Source organism: Poecilia reticulata, linkage group LG5 (genome assembly GCF_000633615.1).
Source record: "Poecilia reticulata strain Guanapo linkage group LG5, Guppy_female_1.0+MT, whole genome shotgun sequence".
NCBI lineage: Eukaryota > Metazoa > Chordata > Actinopteri > Cyprinodontiformes > Poeciliidae > Poecilia > Poecilia reticulata.
Window position 1 is genome coordinate 26,537,234 of NC_024335.1, and position 19,554 is coordinate 26,556,787.

Genomic DNA, 19,554 nt, shown 5'->3' on the forward strand with positions numbered 1-19,554 from the left:
TTTTAAGGTTTGAATCTCCACTCTTAGCTCAACTAATATGCAGCCTCTAACAGGCTCTCTTTCCCCACCACACATAGTGTCGATTCAAAGCTTATGGTAAAATACAACCTGAGGTTTTATACCAATGCATTCCACATTTTTTAGATTTTTAGTGTAAAATAATTTGCGAACCACATATCATTTTGCTTCCACTGTAACTCAATGTGTTAATTTGTCCTGTAAAATCCCACTCATTTGCAAGTGGAATACTACAAGATGTTAGCATTTAAGGGTGTGGAAATATTGCTAAACGCTTCACGATAAACACACCTTAATGATTCATAAATGCATGATGAAATCGCCGTACTGTAACAACGCTAAATGGTTGGGCCTCATGTGAGGCCCATGTTGCTGCGGGGTATCAAATCCAGAGCACTCACCCTTCCCTCCAGATGTTCTCCAGGTAGGTTTTCACCATCACCAGGATGCCATCAAACCACACCCAGAAAGTGTCAGGACCATTTTCCTGAAATGAACAGATGAAAAAAAAAATTAAATAAAATTATCGATATAACAGAATAATAATACAAGTTGTGTAAATGTAAAAAGTTCTTAGCATTTTCACAAAATCCAAATGTGCACACTAACTATAATTATACAGGAAAAAATGAAAGACAAATCAGAGTTTAGGTGCATAGACGCAAATGTTGCATTAAACGCTGAACATTGTAAAACGTTATTTTGCAACAAATTATTTACTTTCCATTCTCACCTTTGAAAACTTTGACCACGTCACTTGGCAGATGTCGTAGTTCTGCTGCTTCCCTGGCAGAGCACAGAGAGAAAGCTGCATTATTCATGTCCATTCAGGCCCACTAGCTCTTAGGAAACATGCCTGAAGCCAAAAACACTGAACCGTGCTGCACAACCCTTATCATTATGAATTCCTGTGGAAGTCTCAGCAGGTTTTTACAGTCTTCTTCAGACTTTTTCTTTTTCCTGTCCTAATTCTTCCATGTAGACCTTAGGAAAATCACTGATACAGCTACAAAGAACAGAGAAGTCAATGTTTTTACTATCAAAACGCCCTTTTTTTAATCTCAGAGAGAAAACAGAGAACTGGAAACCTACAAACTTGACTCAGTTACACCAACTGGGGAGGATTGTAGGAATTGGACAAAATATTGTGAGAGTTTTAGGAAGAGAAACTTAATACATTTCACGCGGGTCATGCAGTTTAAAAGGCAACTATACCACTTAGCAAGGAAATGTATAAAACCTCTGAATTTGAAGACAGTTAAGAAACTATCTATCTCTTCTTTTTCTGGCATTCAGAAGTAATTTTGGTAACTAATCTAAAACTGGGAAAGTTTAGTCTAAATTAGCGGTTCTCAACGTGGGTGGTACCGCCCCCCAGGGGGCGTTCAGAGGACGGCAGGGGGCGCTGGCTGACATTTTTACAAAAGGGGGGCGCTGGGATGCCTTTGGGGGGCGTTTGGTCGAAGGTAAACTTTACACCTTAAATGCACAACAATACCAGTTTAGACTTTGAGCAACTTGGTAAAACTGTATGTGTAACATTAAATCATGCTTGGCTGCAACGGCATCGATGGCAGCTCTTCTATTCAGTGTTTGTAGCTTCATGGCGCAGCTCCGCTCCGCATCAGTTCAGCGTTACACTGGCTGATGACGTTGCTGTGATTCACTTTGCCTGGTATTTTTTTACATATGTTTTGGCAGTTCTGTGATCATGTCAAAGCAGCAACTTATATTAAAAAGTGTTTTATTGTCCGTTTGAAAGCTGCATGCTTCCATGGAAGGACAACAGAAAATTGCTCTTATAAACATGTAATTACTAAAATTACGATACCCTCACTTTGTATCCCTCTGAAAAATGAACCCATTTAAATAAAGAAATCCCTCCATGGGTGATACCACGATAGAGAGCGTTCATTTTATAGCGTTAACACCGGTGCTGTAAGTGGTCCGACATGAAACGGGTTTGATGGAACAACGGTACCACAGCGCTTTTAAATTTCAATAATCAGAATACCGAAATTGTTTCCGTTGTTTTAAAAGGTTTATGTCAGTCTGCCTTTTCCCCATTGATATGTTTCCCGAACGCCCTGCACCTTAGGGAGTAAAAAAAAAAAAAAAAAACGACACGCACATTGCGCAAAATTCTGAAACATGAGAAGCGGGCAAAACGGAGCGACGAACTAGATGTGAATTATGGCATAAAAACATAGAATCCGACGCTGAACAGCGAAAAATCAACACATGATGTGAAACACATGATGATTAGGAGGCGCAGCAGGTGATGAGTGAAAATTACTGATGGTCAATAAACGATAAAATAAATCTAGCAACAGGAAAGAAACTAAAGTGGACATAGCAATAAACCGAGAAAAGATAATTCTAATCAAATGAAACTAAATGGAAATGAATGAAGAACAAAATGCAAGAATAAACTAAGAAACTAAAGTAAATACAGAGGAATAAACTGGTATGGCAAGACCTTTCGAGCAATAATTACCCCCCTCCTCCAGACGCCGATACGTTTAGGGCAAAACTCGCTACATTTACCCCGTTATGTGCGCGAGGTGAAGGAGCGTAAGGCGTAAGCTGAAGTGTACGGGAAAACATAATCGGTGCGCAGATTCAAAACATCTACAATAATGATAGTAACATTAATAATAAAATAATTGTCAGTGCAAAGTAGCCTACAAATTTTTGGTGGGGGGCGGTGAGGGACCTGGATAATGTCTAGGGGGGCGCTGGCCCGAAAAAGGTTGAGAAACACTGGTCTAAATTAATCTTAGGTTATATTATGTCTGACCGTGGGAAAACATGTCTATGTCTTTTTAAATCATGTATATATTTTGTTTCAATTAACCTAATGATAATTGAAAACAAGTCTAATAATTTCCATTTGCATGATTGTTTTTCTCGTGTCTCTCCTTCTACCAAAGACGGATTGATTTCAACTGGCCCCTTTTTTTGCAGGACGATTTGGTTAACAGAGATTTCAGTGTCTATTTTTATTTGTTGTTTTGTTTAATTATTTTGGATATTTAAAATGTCTTCCGATTCCATTGTTAAATGTTTGTTAGAAATTTAAGTACTTGCAATATTATGTAATTATCCTTATATTCCTTGAAAATCAACTCAAAACAAAATGATTGTGTATTGCAGTAACTTCTGGGACAATTTATCTTCCAGAAAAAGTCATTTTTCTGACAGGCCTAATTATACATACTGTATGCAACCCAATACATTACAAACGACACATTTCTCTCAGAACAAACTTCTTAATTAACTTTTTAAGCATTTACCAAACAGCTTGTGTGCAATCATTTTGCGCTGATCATCATCCAGACCACGTTTTGTGGCAGAGAGAAACTGCCAGCTCAACATCTCTCCAAACTGCGGCCAAGGAGCTGCAGGAACGGTGCCGAAGAACATAACATCCTGGGCAAAGATGTAAATATTAACATTGTTGACACTGTTAACAATATGCAAAGTGGTGTGAGGCAAAGAGTGCGACTTTTCACCTTTGGATCCAAGCTAAGCATGTTGAACCAGAGGATAGACGCCCAGGCACTTTGCTGCTGGCTGGAGTTTGATATGATGACCACAGGAAGGGAGGAGGCCTGCAGGGGTGAGGGAAGGACAGGTTTAGTGCAGGTCGTGGCTGTGTTGATGATTAACATCTCTGCTGTTTGTTACTACGAGATATAAATCAAAAGAAGCAGCAAAAACCTCACCTGCAGCTCCACTGAAAAGCCCTTCAGGTCAAAGACAGTGTTGAAGTAGATGATGTGCAGCTCCTCTGTAACACTCAGAGAAATCTGTCCAAGAACACACCGTCAGATCAAACCCATGACAAAAAAACAACTGAGGGTTTATCGATTTAATTTAACTCACCTCACTGATTCCTTTTCCACCTCCTCCAGACTTCTGCTCCTTCAGAGACTAAAAAACAAACACTTGAGGTTAAAGTTGTTCTGGCTATGAAAGTTTGCCAGTGACTACTCTGACAATTTGACAAGATTTACTGTTAAACATGTGGCATAATTTAAACATGGATGTCTCACTGTGTTAAACTTAAATGCTTTAGAAATATTAACTGGTTAACATTCACCAACTCTTTTCAAACCATTAATACTCACCAGATGTCTGAAGTCTGCAACCATGCCTCCACTGAGACTCTCAGCCATGTTCAAATCTTTGGTTGCAGTTCCCAGCACATTGAAGCGCCGATATCTACAAACAGACCCGCCATTAGTGGAAACAAAAGAATCTACCAAGATGTTCTTGTTAGATTGAGGCTGGAGAGAAACAAAACTCACCCTTTGATCTGAGGAGCCTCCCTACATTCAAGGACGCAGAGAGGAGGGCAGCGACCAGACAGAGGAAATAACATGTCATTCGTTATCACATGAAAGAAAAAAAAAAACTAAAGGCAGAGGACTACTTCTGTGAGCACCAATTAAAAATGTCTTACCTTGACATGGATACTTTCACCTTCATGGAGTGGTTCAGTTCAGCAAACTTAACCAGAAGTCTAAGATTTGAAGTGTCAAAACAAAGAACAGCTTAGATTGAAGCTTATAGTGCAGAACAGAAAGGTGATAGATCTAAGTAATATTTACAGAAACAAAACAGCAAACAAAAAATCACTCAGAATTAATGTTATTATTAGTTATAAGCTTCAATAAAATTAAAATATTTGTAAATTTGCATTTTTCATAAGTCTATAGAGATACACGAATCAAATGGTCAGAGATCGGATTAGGATGATTTTCTGTTCTGATTGTTGATCACAACTTTTGATCTGGTATAAAGTATTAATAAAGATAATATTGTAATTTGTTCATTTTCTCTGGATTCAAAACTAAAACATCTATAAAAGAACCTGCAGCAACTTGCTTAAGTTTTTATGGTTTTTAGGGAAAAAAATCTGAAAGTATCAAAACTGGTTTCAGCAAACCAGACCACAAAGAAAACCATTTTGCACAACTTTATAATTACAACTCTGAAAAACAACCAATAACTCTCAAATCTCGTTTTAATACGCATAAATATTCAAAACACTTCACATGGTGCAACACTGACCTTGTCTTAACAGAGAACTGGACATTTGTACGCAAAACCAGGGGGCCCTTTCCCTGAGGCATGGACGGCTGAGTCTCGACCACAAACGAACTTGGAAGTATCAAAAAAATAATAATAAATATATATATTATATATATATATATATATCAGTGCATTTTCACAAATAAAACGACCCCAAACATCAGCAGAACAAAACAAACTGCCTTGTAATGTCATACCTCTTGAGTAAGTCTTTAAGAAGTGCATCAGTTCTGTTATTCAGTGCAGGTTTTTGGGCCTTTATGGGGTCATTTTCATAGGACATTTTTCCCACCAACTCATCCAGCTTATTGAGAAACTCCCGGACCTGGAACAGACACACTGCCACGCAGGTGAACCTGGAAGACAACGAGAATCAAGACTTAAAAGCTGTAAATGGAAATAGCTCATTCATAAAACTTAATTTATAAGGGGAGAGAAAGCATGCCATTTCTCCAGCTGATCCAGGCAAACATTGTCTGGAGCGCCGATGCAGGATTTCTGCTGCCTCCTCTGCCAGTCCACCAGCTCTTTCCGCACCAACAGATTGATCAGGTCTTCAGCCCGGTCCAAAAGCTTGTTCAAGTCTGCTAGAGTGTTCTAAATATTAAATATACAAGATAAATAAAACATTTATACAATATGCAGGGAAAAACAGAGATACACTGATCTGGCTTTTCATGTTTGATATCAACTTGAAGTTTTTCTGGAGCTCTGAACTGCTGATTCCACCAGAACTAAAACCCATAACTTGTGCTGTAGATTCCTTAAAATCAGCAATCGCTCTTCATTGAACATGATAAGATAAAATATAAGTGCCTAACCTTTATCTGACTTTAATGAATTCAAGAACAGTGCATCAGAGTATAAGTTTGTAGACTGAAAACATTAGGAATTCTTACATGTTTAATGTGTTTTATTAAAGCTGCTTTTAATCGCTGGTTCACAATTAGTAAATAGTAACAGCTTCCCACCTTTCTATAGTCATTCAGTTTGTTGATTAGTGACTGAAACATTTTCATCCGTTCATTCTTCTGTGCCTCATCTGTCACAGCTGCATGAGAATTTCCATTGTGGGTTGAAAGTTTCCATGTAAGACAAAAGAACATGAAGCTGTGATTCAGACCACAGTATTACTCAGTGTCAGAGAATGAAAATAGAATTATTAGTCTTTAATGTCCTGACCTTCCATCTTGTGGGTTTGATATTTAAAATCAAACTCATCTTGCTGCTCCTCCAGGCATATAATCGCATGTTCTAAACACTATGTGCCAAAATGTTCAGCATGAGACAGAAAATGAGAAAAGATCAGTGAACACGATATACTTTATCAATACAGAGCAAATCAGTCACAACACAAAATAACACTGTCTTCACCTGCACATCGTTTCTCAGTCCAGCCATTTTGCGTTGAAGCTCCTGCTGACAGGTCGTCTCCATGGCTTCCTGCTCAACTTGCAAAAGCTGCACCTGAAACAAAGGAGCAGGGAATTAAAGGCTGGGAAAACCTACAGCAATGTGATAAAGTGTTAATGTAAAAATATCAACAAACAAAAAGTACAAAATAAATAGCAGTAATCAAAACAGTCTTTGAATTCAGATTGCAATGTTGTGCATATTGAATGCATTGTGCATTCAATTTCTGACAAATCTCTGACAGATCTCAGTCATGCATACATCAAAAGAAACATAAACAGTGAATGCCACTTCTATTATTGTGTTGTGCAGCAGGGTGTGGCATGTCCCCTTTTCGTTGCATGTACAGTACATTAGTAAAATACGAGTTGCCCAAACCTGTTCACTCAGCTCGGCACTGTTCAGGATTTCCTTCTCTTTGTCCAGAAACCACTGGATTGTGCTTGCCAAAACACAGGGCTCATCTTGATGCCTCTGTAAGACACACCGGTCAGGTGAGGATTTAAAAAAAGAATGAGGAACCGTTACGCAAACAACCTAATGAATGTAATTAGAGCTGCAATGCTAATTACTTTTCTAATGCTTATCTTTACAACCAAATACACCTGAGGTGACGTCAACGAGAACTCAGTTGACGTCACCTCAACTGAGGTGATAATGCATTATGTTCATAATTATGAATTATGTTCAAAGAATGTTCCCTTTGAACATAATGCAAATATCTATAAAGAGACACAAAGAGCAATTCAGAAGTAAAACAAATACCTGGGTGGCGTTTATTTTTACACACCTGGAAGCTTTGTTTATAGCGTCTGATGTTGTGCTGCTGTAAGAATGACTCCTCCTGAACAAAGCGGCTGTGCTGGATATCCAGATTCTCCAGCAGAACCTGGTACAGCACCATTGCAACATCGTAGTCCCTAGCTGCTCGTTGCCTGAGAAGAATTAACACACCATACAGACGGGGAGTGAGTTATGTGCAAGATACAGTGTAGTAATAACCAAACAACATTATAGGTATTAGTGCCTTACCACTCCTGCTTCTCTATCCAAGCCGACAGGTAGTGGCGAACATCCATAGGCAAACCATCCCTGTCATACAGCTCATTAAGCTGCTGCAAGTAAGTAGCAGAGAGCTGCCTCAGTCTGTCCCACTGGGCCATCCTGAGATTCACTGGGAGTTACAACAACATGCAAAGAAAAACACAGGCTGAAAAAATAAGCAACAAGCAACTGATCTATTACTGTCAGCAATGGCTTTCAGATAGATCTGACAAGTTGTAAGTCACATGCGAGGGAACAAAGTGCAAAGCATTGAACAATCTGGCGAGTTTACTTCACTTATTTGTCCCACAGTAGGGAAATTCAAGAGTGATAGCAGCAAAGTGTCTAGGCATCGAAGCATATAGGTTCACACAACGATACAAATATTACACAAAATACGTAATACCTGACTCCAACTTCTTTTTACAGCAACATATAATGACCGCAACTACATGCTACAAAACCACTAATACTGATTCCAATTTATTTTCCGAGCTGCAGGACTTTCGAGGGCATGTCAACACCTTTAACCGCGTTAAGCACCGCAGTAGCAATATGTTTACTCACCTTTAGTTAAGTTGTCGCAGTCTACGTAATTATCCAAGTAACTAGCAGCTAAGCTAGGACAAATGCATAGCTAACAAACACTTTAGGCTTCGCAAATAGCCACAACTGCTGCTGTATGTTAGTAAAACTGCCGAGTCGGAGAAAGTGTGTGAATGTTATTTCCCCTTTCTTTTCCTCTTGTTCTGTCTCTAATTGGACAGCACTTTCCCCTCCCAATGTGTTCTCGAGAGAGAACCTCAGGCGCCATTTTGGCTCTTGAGTATCAGACGCTGGATGAAACTCCAGAGCCGAAATGCCGTTACCCGTCACACAGTTTCTGTTCCGGCTCAGAGCTAGGACCTGATTGGTCGAATAGTTCAGAGAGCACTGTACTTAATTGGTCAATTTTATACGTCAATCAATAGGGAGGCTAAGAGACAGCAAAATAGAAACTTACGGCGCTGTTGTTGCTATTATCGTTTCCCAGAAATGACGTCGAGAAAGTGACTAACCAACCGGAGCATGTGACGCACCAGAAATCACATTAGATTGATTTCAAGATTATTTATGCAACGGTAACTAAAAACATTTAATTTGCTTCCATTTCACCAGCTTTATATGTGACCGCAGACAGAGTAAATGCGTGACTTTTATGTTGTAAATCCATTGTGAGCTGTAATTAACTTTAAGCGGAATGTTAAACAACTTGTTCCTTTTTATGTTATTTACGATAGCTTGTAATTTACACCATAATTACGTTAAAGTAAGGTATTACTATGTGAAAATGGTGTATAAAAAGTTAAAGTTAAAACACAATCAAGCAACAATGAAATAGTTCACATAATTTTGATTTCTTTATTTTTTATTAAAAATTATTTCTTACTTTTGTTCTCAATAAAAAACAAAATCTGATTATTAATTACTCCCGGTAGTGCCAAAACACATATCACATCTCAAAGAAAATCGTTAATCTGTATTGGACAGAAAAAGAAAAGTAAATGTGCATCTGTTGCATTTCTGCTCCTTGATAATTCTTAGCATATAGTGGATATTATTTTAGAACCATACATTTAATTGACATCATATCACTAGATGTTTTTCTTGTTCAAAATTATGTAAGGAAAGCAAACTTTCTAATCCACAAAAACACTATTACAGTGTACATATACAGGTAGTCTGTTTTCTTTACATAGGTATGCTATGGTCTCCATTTCAGCTACAGCATAAATTGTTTGCATGGCTTTAGCTGCAATTGTGAGTGTCAAGTTCACATATTTACATAAAATGATACCTTTGGGTTTATAACTCAGATTTATTACATTGGTAAACATGTACATAGAGCAAAGATCACAGAACAACTCACAGGCCACAGTGTCGGGTGTGTAACCTACGTAGGTCTGTTGCTCACTTGGGATGTTGACAGAAAACTTAAAATATGCATCAATGACTTGTTAAACAGATCTGCAAAAGTTATTTTTTTATACACATCGTCTTTGTGTTATCAGAGCAGCAGGGAACACCAGGAGTCATTTTCACTGGTGTAACACAGCTAGGGTCAAAATACACAAACCACATAATTTACATGGAAAGAGTTGATAAAGATTGGGCCTAAATCATGCAAATTGTAGAAATGTCTCTGTAGTTGGGTTTAAATTAGCCACAAATGGACATTATGACAGAACCTTAAAGTGGAGACGATGGTTGTTTAACCAAAAGAAATCAAGTCCTCAAAAAATGTATGAGAGCTTGGGGATTCTGTATTGATTTGCAATTCCATTCATTCCTCTCTGCAATAGGATGGAAATGAGCATTTTATTTGATCCAGGTGTGTTTGAGCAGACAACACAAAGACATGCACAATTGTGGAGACAAAGAATTGACCAAAGTGAAGTTAGCACCCAAATTTTGATGTCAAAATGCTTTGATGTCATCTTCTTTTTCCTTGCTCCCGCCACCATGTTTAACCGTGTAGTCAGAGTGATGTACAGGTTTAGTTTTTAAACTTACCCAGAGTGTTAAATGTTGCCCAGAGATTTTAGTTTTAGTCTCATCTGTCCAGGAAACCTTTTTCAACAAGTTTTCTGTACTTTATACAAGATGTTAGAATTTTGTTGAAGCAATGAGACAAAATGTAAAGAGGTTCTGGAAGCATGAAAACTTCTGCAAAGCTGCTGCACCTAAAGTCAAACACAACAGATTTTTATGCGGTTTTTATTTATTCTCATAAAGTATGGCTCAGACAAACTGCAAAATATGCTATGCCATGTGTTTTCTTCTGAGAAACTGAATTTTAGAGAGTAAATTCTCTCTAACAATTAAAAATATTTACTCCGTCTGTTGCAGCTGCAGAGTCAGATTTATGTTTGAGCTGATTGTACTTCACTCTGCTGGGCGTTAGGGAGGGTTCAGATAGAGTGCCAGGAGGCACCACATGCAGATAAGGACAGAGCTCTCCCTAAGCTTCAAGTTTTAGTCTCGGTCAACATTTTTTCTGAAGAGTTACAATCCTGCTCACCAGAGCAAGGCTGACGATTACTGAGTTACTGTGAGGTGACACACCGCTCATAGATCACTCTGGTGCAGAGGTAGTGACTCCTTTTGTCTAGTTAGAGCAGATGCTGAGCGCTGGCATCTGCTTTCTGTTTTGGAAGAATCAATAAGGGGCTGGTTGAGCGCTTTGTAGATAATATTGATGATTAGTTAGTTTTTTTCAGCATCTTTTTTTGTTATCATAGACCTGGTGCTCTGTTTGCAAGATTTCTAGAATAAACAAATGAGTACAAAACTAAACTAAAACAAAGAACACTGAATATGAACTTAATATGCAACTTATTAAAATAAAAATAAAAGCATACAAATTATAGGCATATTAACATATCAGTTTACTCTCCCTCCAATGTTAAGGAAATTAGGGAAACAGGACAGAAAGTCAAGATCAAAGTTTGAGGAGTAGCAGGTTTATTTTCCTGAGTCTTTCAGTGCTGCTGCAAAATGTACAGATCATTTAAACTGATATCCACTTTGTAAAAAAATGGTGATAACTCTAAGAATATATAATATAATAACTCTAAGTTTGTCATTACGTAGGATAGAGTGAATATTCACAGTTTGGTATAACTAAATGAGTCAGTTATTTAATAAAAACATTTGTTTCTTTATGTGAAGTCATCTAGTTTCTAATACATTTTATTCACAGATGTTGTCAAATCAAGAGTTTGAAAAACATTAAGACAGATTTTTCTTTTATTAGTGAAACGTTTTGAAAATTCTAACCTTTAATTTTAGTACATTTATTCCAAAGGAAAACAATCCTATGGTAAGAAATTCCTGGTAATAATGACTTTAAAATAAACTTAGCTACAACAGTATTTACACTTTACTTTTTAATGACAATAACCTTCATAAAAACTATGGTTTTTAAATATCTCTTTAAACTTTCACAATGTCTTGACAATTTAATATAGAACAGATCATTTATGAAACAAATCAAGCTCCTCTGTCTCCTCCCAGTCAAAAACAACCGATCAGAGCCAGGAGGAAGGTCCTAGCACTGCCAATCATGCCTGTGGATGTGCTGCTCAATGTGCTAATGCTGAAGAAACAACCTACAGGAAATCTATTTATCCATGTTCCTGTGGGCTCCATTGTGGTGAAGGAGCCGTAGCATAGCAGAGATCAGAGGGGAGGGTGTGAGCAGCACATACATACAGGTGATTGAAAGCACTAAGGTCTGCCTCTTGGCTTTGATTGGTTGTTTCTGAGTGATGTATTTCTGCAGACGACAGAAGGACCACAGAAAGAAGGCTAAGCAGTTCAGATGTCAGGACACAGTGAAAGTTTGAGAAAATATGTTATAAACTTTTTTCTTTTATAAAAGTTACCTAATGCAGCTTTAAAGATGGAACATTGTTATACAGACTATCGGCAGTATGACTAGCCACCTATGTTTTTGTTTAAAATATTTATTTCTACACATGGGATTTTTCACCACCAGATAAACTTGACGATTAGGTATTCCTGCATTTTTGCAAATTGCCTGAAGTGTTCTTGTTCACTCGACAGTAAAGGTTCCCCTCTCCAAGCCGGACTGGTTCACCAGCACATCGTCCTCTGCCTTCATGGAGTTCAGCAGGTACTTGACTCCGGCTTTCACGCCGGTCTTCACTCCTGCCCCCACAGCGTACCCCGCCACCCCGACAGTCCCGCCTGTGGCCACCATCAGGGCGTCTGTGCCCAGGTCCACGGCGCTGAGGATGGCTCTCTCCTTGGCCGTTGCCGAGCAATTGATGGAGGCGTAGTAGACCGCCGTGCCGAGGCTGTAGAGGGTGCTGACAGCAGGGATCCACTCCACCACGTTGTACACGCGCTCCTCGTCCTTGTTGATGCAGCTCCTCTGCGGGCTGCGTTTCATCCGCTGACCTGAGGATCGAAAAAGCTCGTCCTGGGAGCTGCACTGGCGGATCCAGCACTCAGACTCCAGGGGTGTGGATGGAAAGATGCGGCTGCCTTTCTTCAACACGGCTTGGTACATTCCAGGCATGAGAGGTCCACCACTGGTCACACCGGCACACAGGACTCCGAGTCTTTCACAGCTTCTGACAGCGTCCTCCAGTCGACCCGCAGCTCCTCTCACAGCCGTTCCCAGTAGCATGGTCCCATTCACTCGGCTCCAACCATCACAGTGACCCTCCTGTGATCCAAGGCCACCGTCTCTCACTAAAGCCAGCTGCTGAATGTTGAACATCACTCCATCTATATGCTGACTTGCTTCTTCTCCCTCGGAAGTCGATGCTGATGTAGATCTGCTCATCTTCCTCTCCATAAGAGCCACCAAATCCATCAGCAGCTCCTCAGTGTCAGCCTTCCCCAGCAGGTCGTACAGCTTCAGCACCAGGAGCTGGGCCTCCTGTGGGCAGCCTGACGCCACCAGGACAGGCACCAGTGAGAGTCCCAGCAGCTCCTGAGGGAACACAGAGGATAACGGATCATCCACCGCGCTGGCATGCAGCAGCTCTGCACAGCTGATGCTTCCTCGAATCTGGAGGTGATCTCGAATCTGACCCTGGAGCTTCGCCGAAACAGTCGATGTCACGAGTTGAGCAGATCGGATCTTCTCCACGTTTTGAGAACGAGTCGACGTAGGTTCAGATTCGCCTGGCTGTGGACTGGAAGCAAGGAGAACCCGACTGTCCTGTTCCTGCTCAGCATCTTCGCTGGTGGGAGTTGCTTGAAGCAGATTGTCCGTTTTGGGTGGAGGAGGCGGGACTCTGCACAGGCTCTGTTCGGTCAGCAGGAGCTGGATCAGAATCAGCCACTTCAGCTTGGAGAACATCCTATCTCTCTCTTCACAGGGATCTTCCTCAAAGCCACTAATACAAAAGCAAGACGATACAAAATATCTGTCAGTGAATAAAGTTTGCAGAGGTTGTTGTTAAATAAACAAGTTAAAAATAATCTTAAATGATTCTTAATCAGGTTTGTCTTATAGACTTGCAGTCACAGTGGCTGCACCTGGCAGGACCCAATGGACTCCTGTTGGTTCTGTACAAATGGTGGATACACCTTTGTGTTTTGTCATGGTTAGTATTTTTGCTACCGTTTCTCCCTGGTCTAGTTGCTCATTCCATGTCAATTAGGCCAAATCAGTTCACATTAGCCACTTTTTTTTGTGTTGATGTTCACATTATAACTTTAGTTCACTTGCAGCCAGACCTCTGTGAACGGCATGCAGTCCTGCACACAGCAAGAAGGATGCAAAGACACACTTTGCATGCTGTGTTTACCAAAGTAAAATAAAGGATAATTATGTTTTCATGTCTATTAATTTTGATGTGCAATCAGGCCCGACTCGCTCCGTTAACACATTTGTGAATACTGTTGTGACAAAATTTTGATTTTTATTATGTTTTAATTGTTTGGACCTTTGAATTATTTTGTTTTGCATATTTCAGCACCGGTGTGAAGAAATATTTAATTCAGTAGTTCAGTGTTATAGTTTCTGTTTTCTCTTTTATGATCTCTTTGTGACTTTGTAAACTGAGTTTATCTTATTTTTTATTTATTTTGCTAGGTTTTTTTAGTCATTATCTTCACTTATAAGTCTGTCGTCTGCCTGCCTCCTGTTTGCATTTGTGGCCACAGCAACTATTCATCTTAAGGCTTCCTTCTTTACAGACAGTAACAACATCATGAACAAAGATGGGGTTTTTTTTAGTGGTGCACAGTAAATCAGATCAGTAAAAAAATTACAAAAAATTAAAATGCAAAAGCAGCAACAGTGCAACAATGGCAATAAATGAAAACATTAAATGTGTGGTTCTTATTTCGTCTCGCTCACAAATTACATTATTCATCCTGTTCCTGACAGTTATGAAGTTAAGTTTTTGCTTAATCTGAGATAATTTTATCCCACCTACCTTAACAATAACCACGTCTTGCAGACTGCAGCGTGTCAGATGGCTTCAGGACGTGGGAGGCTGTTTCTTCTCGTTCTCTCAGCAGCCTCTTTTTCTGCCTCCAATCAGAACCTGCTTCTCCAACACGGCATCTCAGAGCCCTCCCTCTCCGCCATCCGTCTTTTAGCCCCCTTTTCTACTTGGCCTCATTGCTCAACAGGGAGCGCAGGGCTTGAATATTGATTCACGTGGGGGAAAGTTCATGTGGTCTAAACCAGTTGTTTGTCCGTCCTGTTATCCACTCATCCCCCACAGTCCTTCTGCTCACTCTCACGCAGCCGCTCGGTTTTGTTTTTGACCCACATAGTTGAAAGAAAATGTCCCCTCTCCCGCCCCACTCCTCACGCCGTGAGCGAATTTCTCTCTTTCACTGCCAACAAGAGGAGTAGAGAAAGTGAGCTTGTTTTGAAAGTAAAGACAGGATTTCTTCACATCGTGGCATCTATTTGGATCTATTTTCTGCCTTCGTTCGATTTAATCGTTTGAGGTCTGCAAGTGGCAGCATCTATTCTTTGTGTAAATGTCTAAAAAGGCCTTTAAGAAATTTTAGAGAAATCTACTGAGTTATTAATCAATTTCATTACATTTTTATAAAATCACTGGTGCCACAACCTCAAACAATTTATATAAACTTAATCTAGCATAACAGTTTTTTGTAATTTATACTTTTTCAGGCTGACTTTCGGCAGTCTTGAAAAGTAATCCTTACATTTCTGTTTCTTTGGGGTTTAATAATGAGGCCTGGATGAGGATTAATATTTATTTTACCACCAGGCAAAGCAAGCAGGATGGAAAAAGTCTTACATGTTCAATGAAAGAGCATAATTTAGGGTCACCAAACCCCCAGTCTGTATGTTTGAAATAGAGTTCGCTGTCCTTCCATCACCAAAGCAAACATGTTGTGTTTGCTCTGCTGGGATTTTAACTGGAACAGTGTGCTTTGGTCAGAGGAGATCGAGCTTAGCTGGAACATAAGCTTCAGGTCGATCTGGCCATGGAGAGGCACTTCAGGTCCAGTGTTATTAATGCAGCAGGATTTTTAAAAAAATGTGGTAAATTGAAAACATTCAAAGGGAGTCTCCGTCCAGATCAGATGAACCGCATCAAGTGATTTTCTTTTGAGGCAGCGCAGCAGCTCTGCTCTGAGGTCCCTTCAGATGACATGATTACGTGACTTGTCTTTAATTTCTGGTCCATCTTGCACTGCATCTGCATGTGTGATCTCATTCGCTTATCTCTCATGACTACAAATGAGGGTGAAAAATCACCCTGGATTTACTGGAACACAGTTTGTTTTTCAACATAACAGACTAGAGCTGCACCTACGCTTCTCTATCCGACCATTTATAGTCACATTCGAGCCTGAAATTAGAGATCAGGCCTGAAATCTGGATGTAGTGTTGGACTCTGACCTGAACATTCAGAGCCACATAAAGACAGTTACAAAGTCAGCCTTCTATCAGAACATTTCTTTGATTAGAGTACAGATCTATATATTTTGGAAAATGTCGGTCTCATTGTGACGATGTCTCTATTTAGTATCTTTGCCTGTTTACTCTGTTTATCTGCTTTGTTGTATTTTTTTTTCTTCTGATTTAGCAGCTATTTCGATTATCAACACTAGGGGGCGATGTGTCTCCAAAAAAGACTTGAGATTGTTTTCTGTAGAAAGAAATCCTTGTCTGATTTGTCCCGCCGGTGACAGCATTTGATCGATCTGTTTCTAAACCAGAGCCAGCTAGAACTATGATAATAGATGCTGTCACAAATGGGTCCAAGGCATGAAAACACATTTAAAAGAGAGAGGACTTCATCGTGTGCTTTGTTCATGTTTTTATAAGTCTAATTCTTGGTTTTAGCTCGGTTTAAATGGCGGTTACTGAAAAGACTTTGCTTGTCTCCCTGAAGAAAATGCCAAAAGATTACAGGTAAATACAGATCAAATTGTGACAATGAACATGATTGTATTAACCCTTTTTTGACCTTCTTCCAGTCCTTAAGTAAATAGTTGCATTTCATTTCAATTAGCGAGCAGATTTATCCAAATAATGATTTCCATGCACTTCATTTAGTGATCACTTTGGAATAACACACAACAGAGCAAACCCTTTTTTTATTATTATTTAAAAGCAGAAACTAAGAAAAAAATATTTAAACTCAGAAAGACTTTGCACAGGAAAGCAGCCTCATGGGTTTCAGCTTAATGTGGAAAAATCAATCACCACCTTGTGTAATATGTAAAGAATATAAGTTAATTAGAGGGGCTACTTACGCAATTATTTCTGTAGGGAGCTGTGAGTTGACACCTGTTAATAGAGGAGAAACAGCCTCAGTAGACCAATCAGAAACCAGAGGAAATGTGTTCACCCGGCTCTCCTCTCCAGAGGGTTGTACCTTCAGTGACCCAGTCGGGGCTTGAAACTTAACCAAGTAGCCAGAGGCAATGACACTGTGAATCTGTTGCATGTCAAAAGCACCTGAGCACAAACATCGATGCCTGACTGGTTCTTTAAATGGATGAACATCATGTTCATACAAAGGAAAACTTTTATTAAGTTCAAGGCTGGGCTGGGACACTGTGGACAGAAACAAATGGCAGCCAGGATCCCATATGAATTTCTTCAAACTCTTGAATGTCCTGAAAATGTTTTGTTTTCTACTTATCGTCTTGAGGCTGTTGGAGATTTTAGGAGCTTCCCTGAAAGCCATGACTTTCATTTGAAACGTTAAGAGAAACTCTAAACATTTATGTTTCTCATAATTAGTCCCCTAGTAAAATGTGCAGAATAAATTACAGTTTTAAATAGCAAAATAACAAGAATAATGTAACTGCAGTTGAGAGAAACTAGCAAAACGTTGATTCAATGCAAAACAAATACTGGTCACAAACTGCAGTAAATTTCTCTATCAAGTTGGTTTGATCAGAAGACAAATGTTTAGTCTAATATTGGGAGAATAATTTTGTATGTTAACACAGATGCTAACAATGAACGACTGCTTAATGTTAGGAGAGTAACATTAAGCAGCTGTTTTCATATGTAATGTAGTTTCTTTTTACTTTCTCTAAACATTAAAATCCTCTGAGACATACAATTTATGCTGCAGTGTCCTCATCCGTTCTCACCATCGACCTTAGAGGGATACTGAGCAAGTTATCTTGAGATGTAATAAGAGAAACATTTCTCTTTAATTCATTAGCGGCATTTTAACACTGCTACTAAATGTTGCACTCTTGAAACAGTTTCTGCAACTTTATTTGGCCCATGCTGTGTGTATCTTTTTCTGATTGTTCTCTCAGAGGCGGATGGGCACCGACGCACAGAAACAAAAACCGTTAAAACGTTTCTTCTCCCAGAGCTATAACGTTACTCTCACCGGCTAACCCTATTTCCACTGCACAGCAAACCGTGACGCTTCCAGCAGCTCAGATTCTGTAAAACTCATGAGCAAAAAAGAAATAGGCAAATAAAATATATTTTGTGAATGAATAAAAGAGTGTTTCATCCATAACTAAAAAAAAAACACAGTAATTTAAATAAAATACTTCTGGGGTGCAACATAAAGGTTACATCCGCACACAACTTTGAATTTTTAAGCAGTATCCGTGACTGAAAGTGTAAAGATTAAATGCACACTTAATTAAATGAAGCATCAATGTTTCTCCTTGGGGTTTCAGATATGTTTACTGTTTGTACCAGAAGAAAGCGCCACTAATGTAATGTGAATATATTGCTCTGTTTTTTTTCTTATGATTATAGTTAAAGTTTAAAACATGCTAAGTTGTGCTGTTTTCCACAGTAAATAAATGAGTGAATTTATGGTAATTTTAATTCCATATTACCGTAAAGTTGTCGTTGCCAGACTTATTTTGTGTTTTTTCAAGCTTAAACTTTCATGCCAGTCACCAAGGATTGATCTCTAGATTACGTTCATCGTCAGGAATCAAACCAAATTATAACAAGTGAAACATTGCTGCAGCAATTCATGATTGTTTTAAGCAGTATCCATGCTTAAAACAATCATTCTGAATGTTTTGAATCATTCAGAATGTCATTCTGGCAGGGAGGATTAATCAAAGTTTTCCACTTTTGTTCACAGAAAGCCAGTCAAAGTGTGTCCACTTGTCCTGTCAGAGTGTGGGAGTTATTTGGACTCTTACACCCCAGTCAATGAGAGCGTAGACTGAAGAGCAAACATCCGCCTGCAGGGCGTACGGTCAGCTGCGGTCAACCAAGTTACAAGCCCCATTTCCTGTGACCAACACCCACTATTATTTAATCATTTAATATACTTTACAGTTGTAATAAAGGAAAAAAATCCTGACTGTAGTTAAAATAGCTGCTCCACATAATGTCTTACTGCAGTGTGGGTTTTCCCTGATCCACAAATGGTCAAAATAATAAGCATTGGGAACAGAATATACATACAACCTCACTGTTATTTGGCTAAATGTTCCTTTACAAGTTGTACACTGAATAAATATTTTGCAGACATTAACAGGGTTCTGGGGTGATTCTGGTATGAAACTGAACCATTATTGTAAGCAAAATTGATAGAAGACATTTAGATAGGAAGGGTTTTGTCAAGCCTTTGAATTTCAGATGGAACAGAGGTCAGAGTAAATCCACCAGTATCATGTCTGCCTGCTTTAACTTCTCCAAACCCAGTATGTTTGTGTTTGGGATCATTGCTATACTGAAACATTCAGTTGTGAGAAGAAGCTGAAGAACTCGGAGGTGATTCTACGTCAGCATGACACTGCCACCACCATGCTTAAGTTGATACAACTTCAAACCCTCACTTTGACTCAAATAACTGAGTCTTTACCTTGAATAACCCTAAAACTTTCTCTTAAGGGTATTTGGTTTGTCTGTGTGGACAAATACAAATTTAAATTCAGCTTGACACTATCTGTTGAGATTATTGAAATTCAGGCATAGTTAGACTTTGAAATTTTGGGAGGGGGTGGATTATATAT

General features: G+C 39.2%; 2 protein-coding genes across 3 annotated transcripts in view; both read right to left on the reverse strand.

Annotated features, from left to right (window-relative positions):
- The window catches only part of stat2 (signal transducer and activator of transcription 2), a 13,852-nt gene extending 5,450 nt beyond the window's left edge, over window positions 1–8,402 (reverse strand). The window contains exons 1-19 of one of the 2 annotated variants that reach the window (XM_008410141.2): window positions 8,143–8,398; window positions 7,564–7,705; window positions 7,322–7,466; window positions 6,910–7,005; window positions 6,493–6,585; window positions 6,301–6,379; window positions 6,090–6,169; window positions 5,564–5,715; window positions 5,316–5,474; window positions 5,098–5,187; window positions 4,487–4,546; window positions 4,332–4,352; window positions 4,152–4,245; window positions 3,907–3,954; window positions 3,747–3,830; window positions 3,534–3,632; window positions 3,315–3,450; window positions 752–804; window positions 420–505 (exon numbers count right to left, since the gene is read on the reverse strand). In XM_008410141.2, the coding sequence (XP_008408363.1) occupies window positions 420–505; window positions 752–804; window positions 3,315–3,450; window positions 3,534–3,632; window positions 3,747–3,830; window positions 3,907–3,954; window positions 4,152–4,245; window positions 4,332–4,352; window positions 4,487–4,546; window positions 5,098–5,187; window positions 5,316–5,474; window positions 5,564–5,715; window positions 6,090–6,169; window positions 6,301–6,379; window positions 6,493–6,585; window positions 6,910–7,005; window positions 7,322–7,466; window positions 7,564–7,694 (1,706 nt within the window). In that variant the 5' untranslated portion in view covers window positions 7,695–7,705; window positions 8,143–8,398. Of the gene's footprint in view, window positions 1–419; window positions 506–751; window positions 805–3,314; window positions 3,451–3,533; window positions 3,633–3,746; window positions 3,831–3,906; window positions 3,955–4,151; window positions 4,246–4,331; window positions 4,353–4,486; window positions 4,547–5,097; window positions 5,188–5,315; window positions 5,475–5,563; window positions 5,716–6,089; window positions 6,170–6,300; window positions 6,380–6,492; window positions 6,586–6,909; window positions 7,006–7,321; window positions 7,467–7,563; window positions 7,706–8,142 lie in introns of both variants that reach the window. The other variant, XM_008410142.2, reaches the window with a different exon arrangement.
- A 2,656-nt stretch (window positions 8,403–11,058) lies between these two features.
- Window positions 11,059–14,848, reverse strand: apof (apolipoprotein F). The gene is made up of 2 exons (XM_008410140.2): window positions 14,538–14,848; window positions 11,059–13,490 (listed from the first exon to the last, which is right to left on the reverse strand). Exon 2 carries the CDS (start codon window positions 13,451–13,453, stop codon window positions 12,173–12,175), a length of 1,281 nt encoding a protein of 426 aa, XP_008408362.1. The 5' UTR covers window positions 13,454–13,490; window positions 14,538–14,848; the 3' UTR covers window positions 11,059–12,172.
- Between the last annotated feature and the right edge of the window lie 4,706 nt (window positions 14,849–19,554).

Bases quoted from the DNA above. Each gene is read 5' to 3' on its own strand.
- apof (XM_008410140.2), bottom strand. From the start codon at position 13,453: ATGTTCTCCAAGCTGAAGTGGCTGATTCTGATCCAGCTCCTGCTGACC.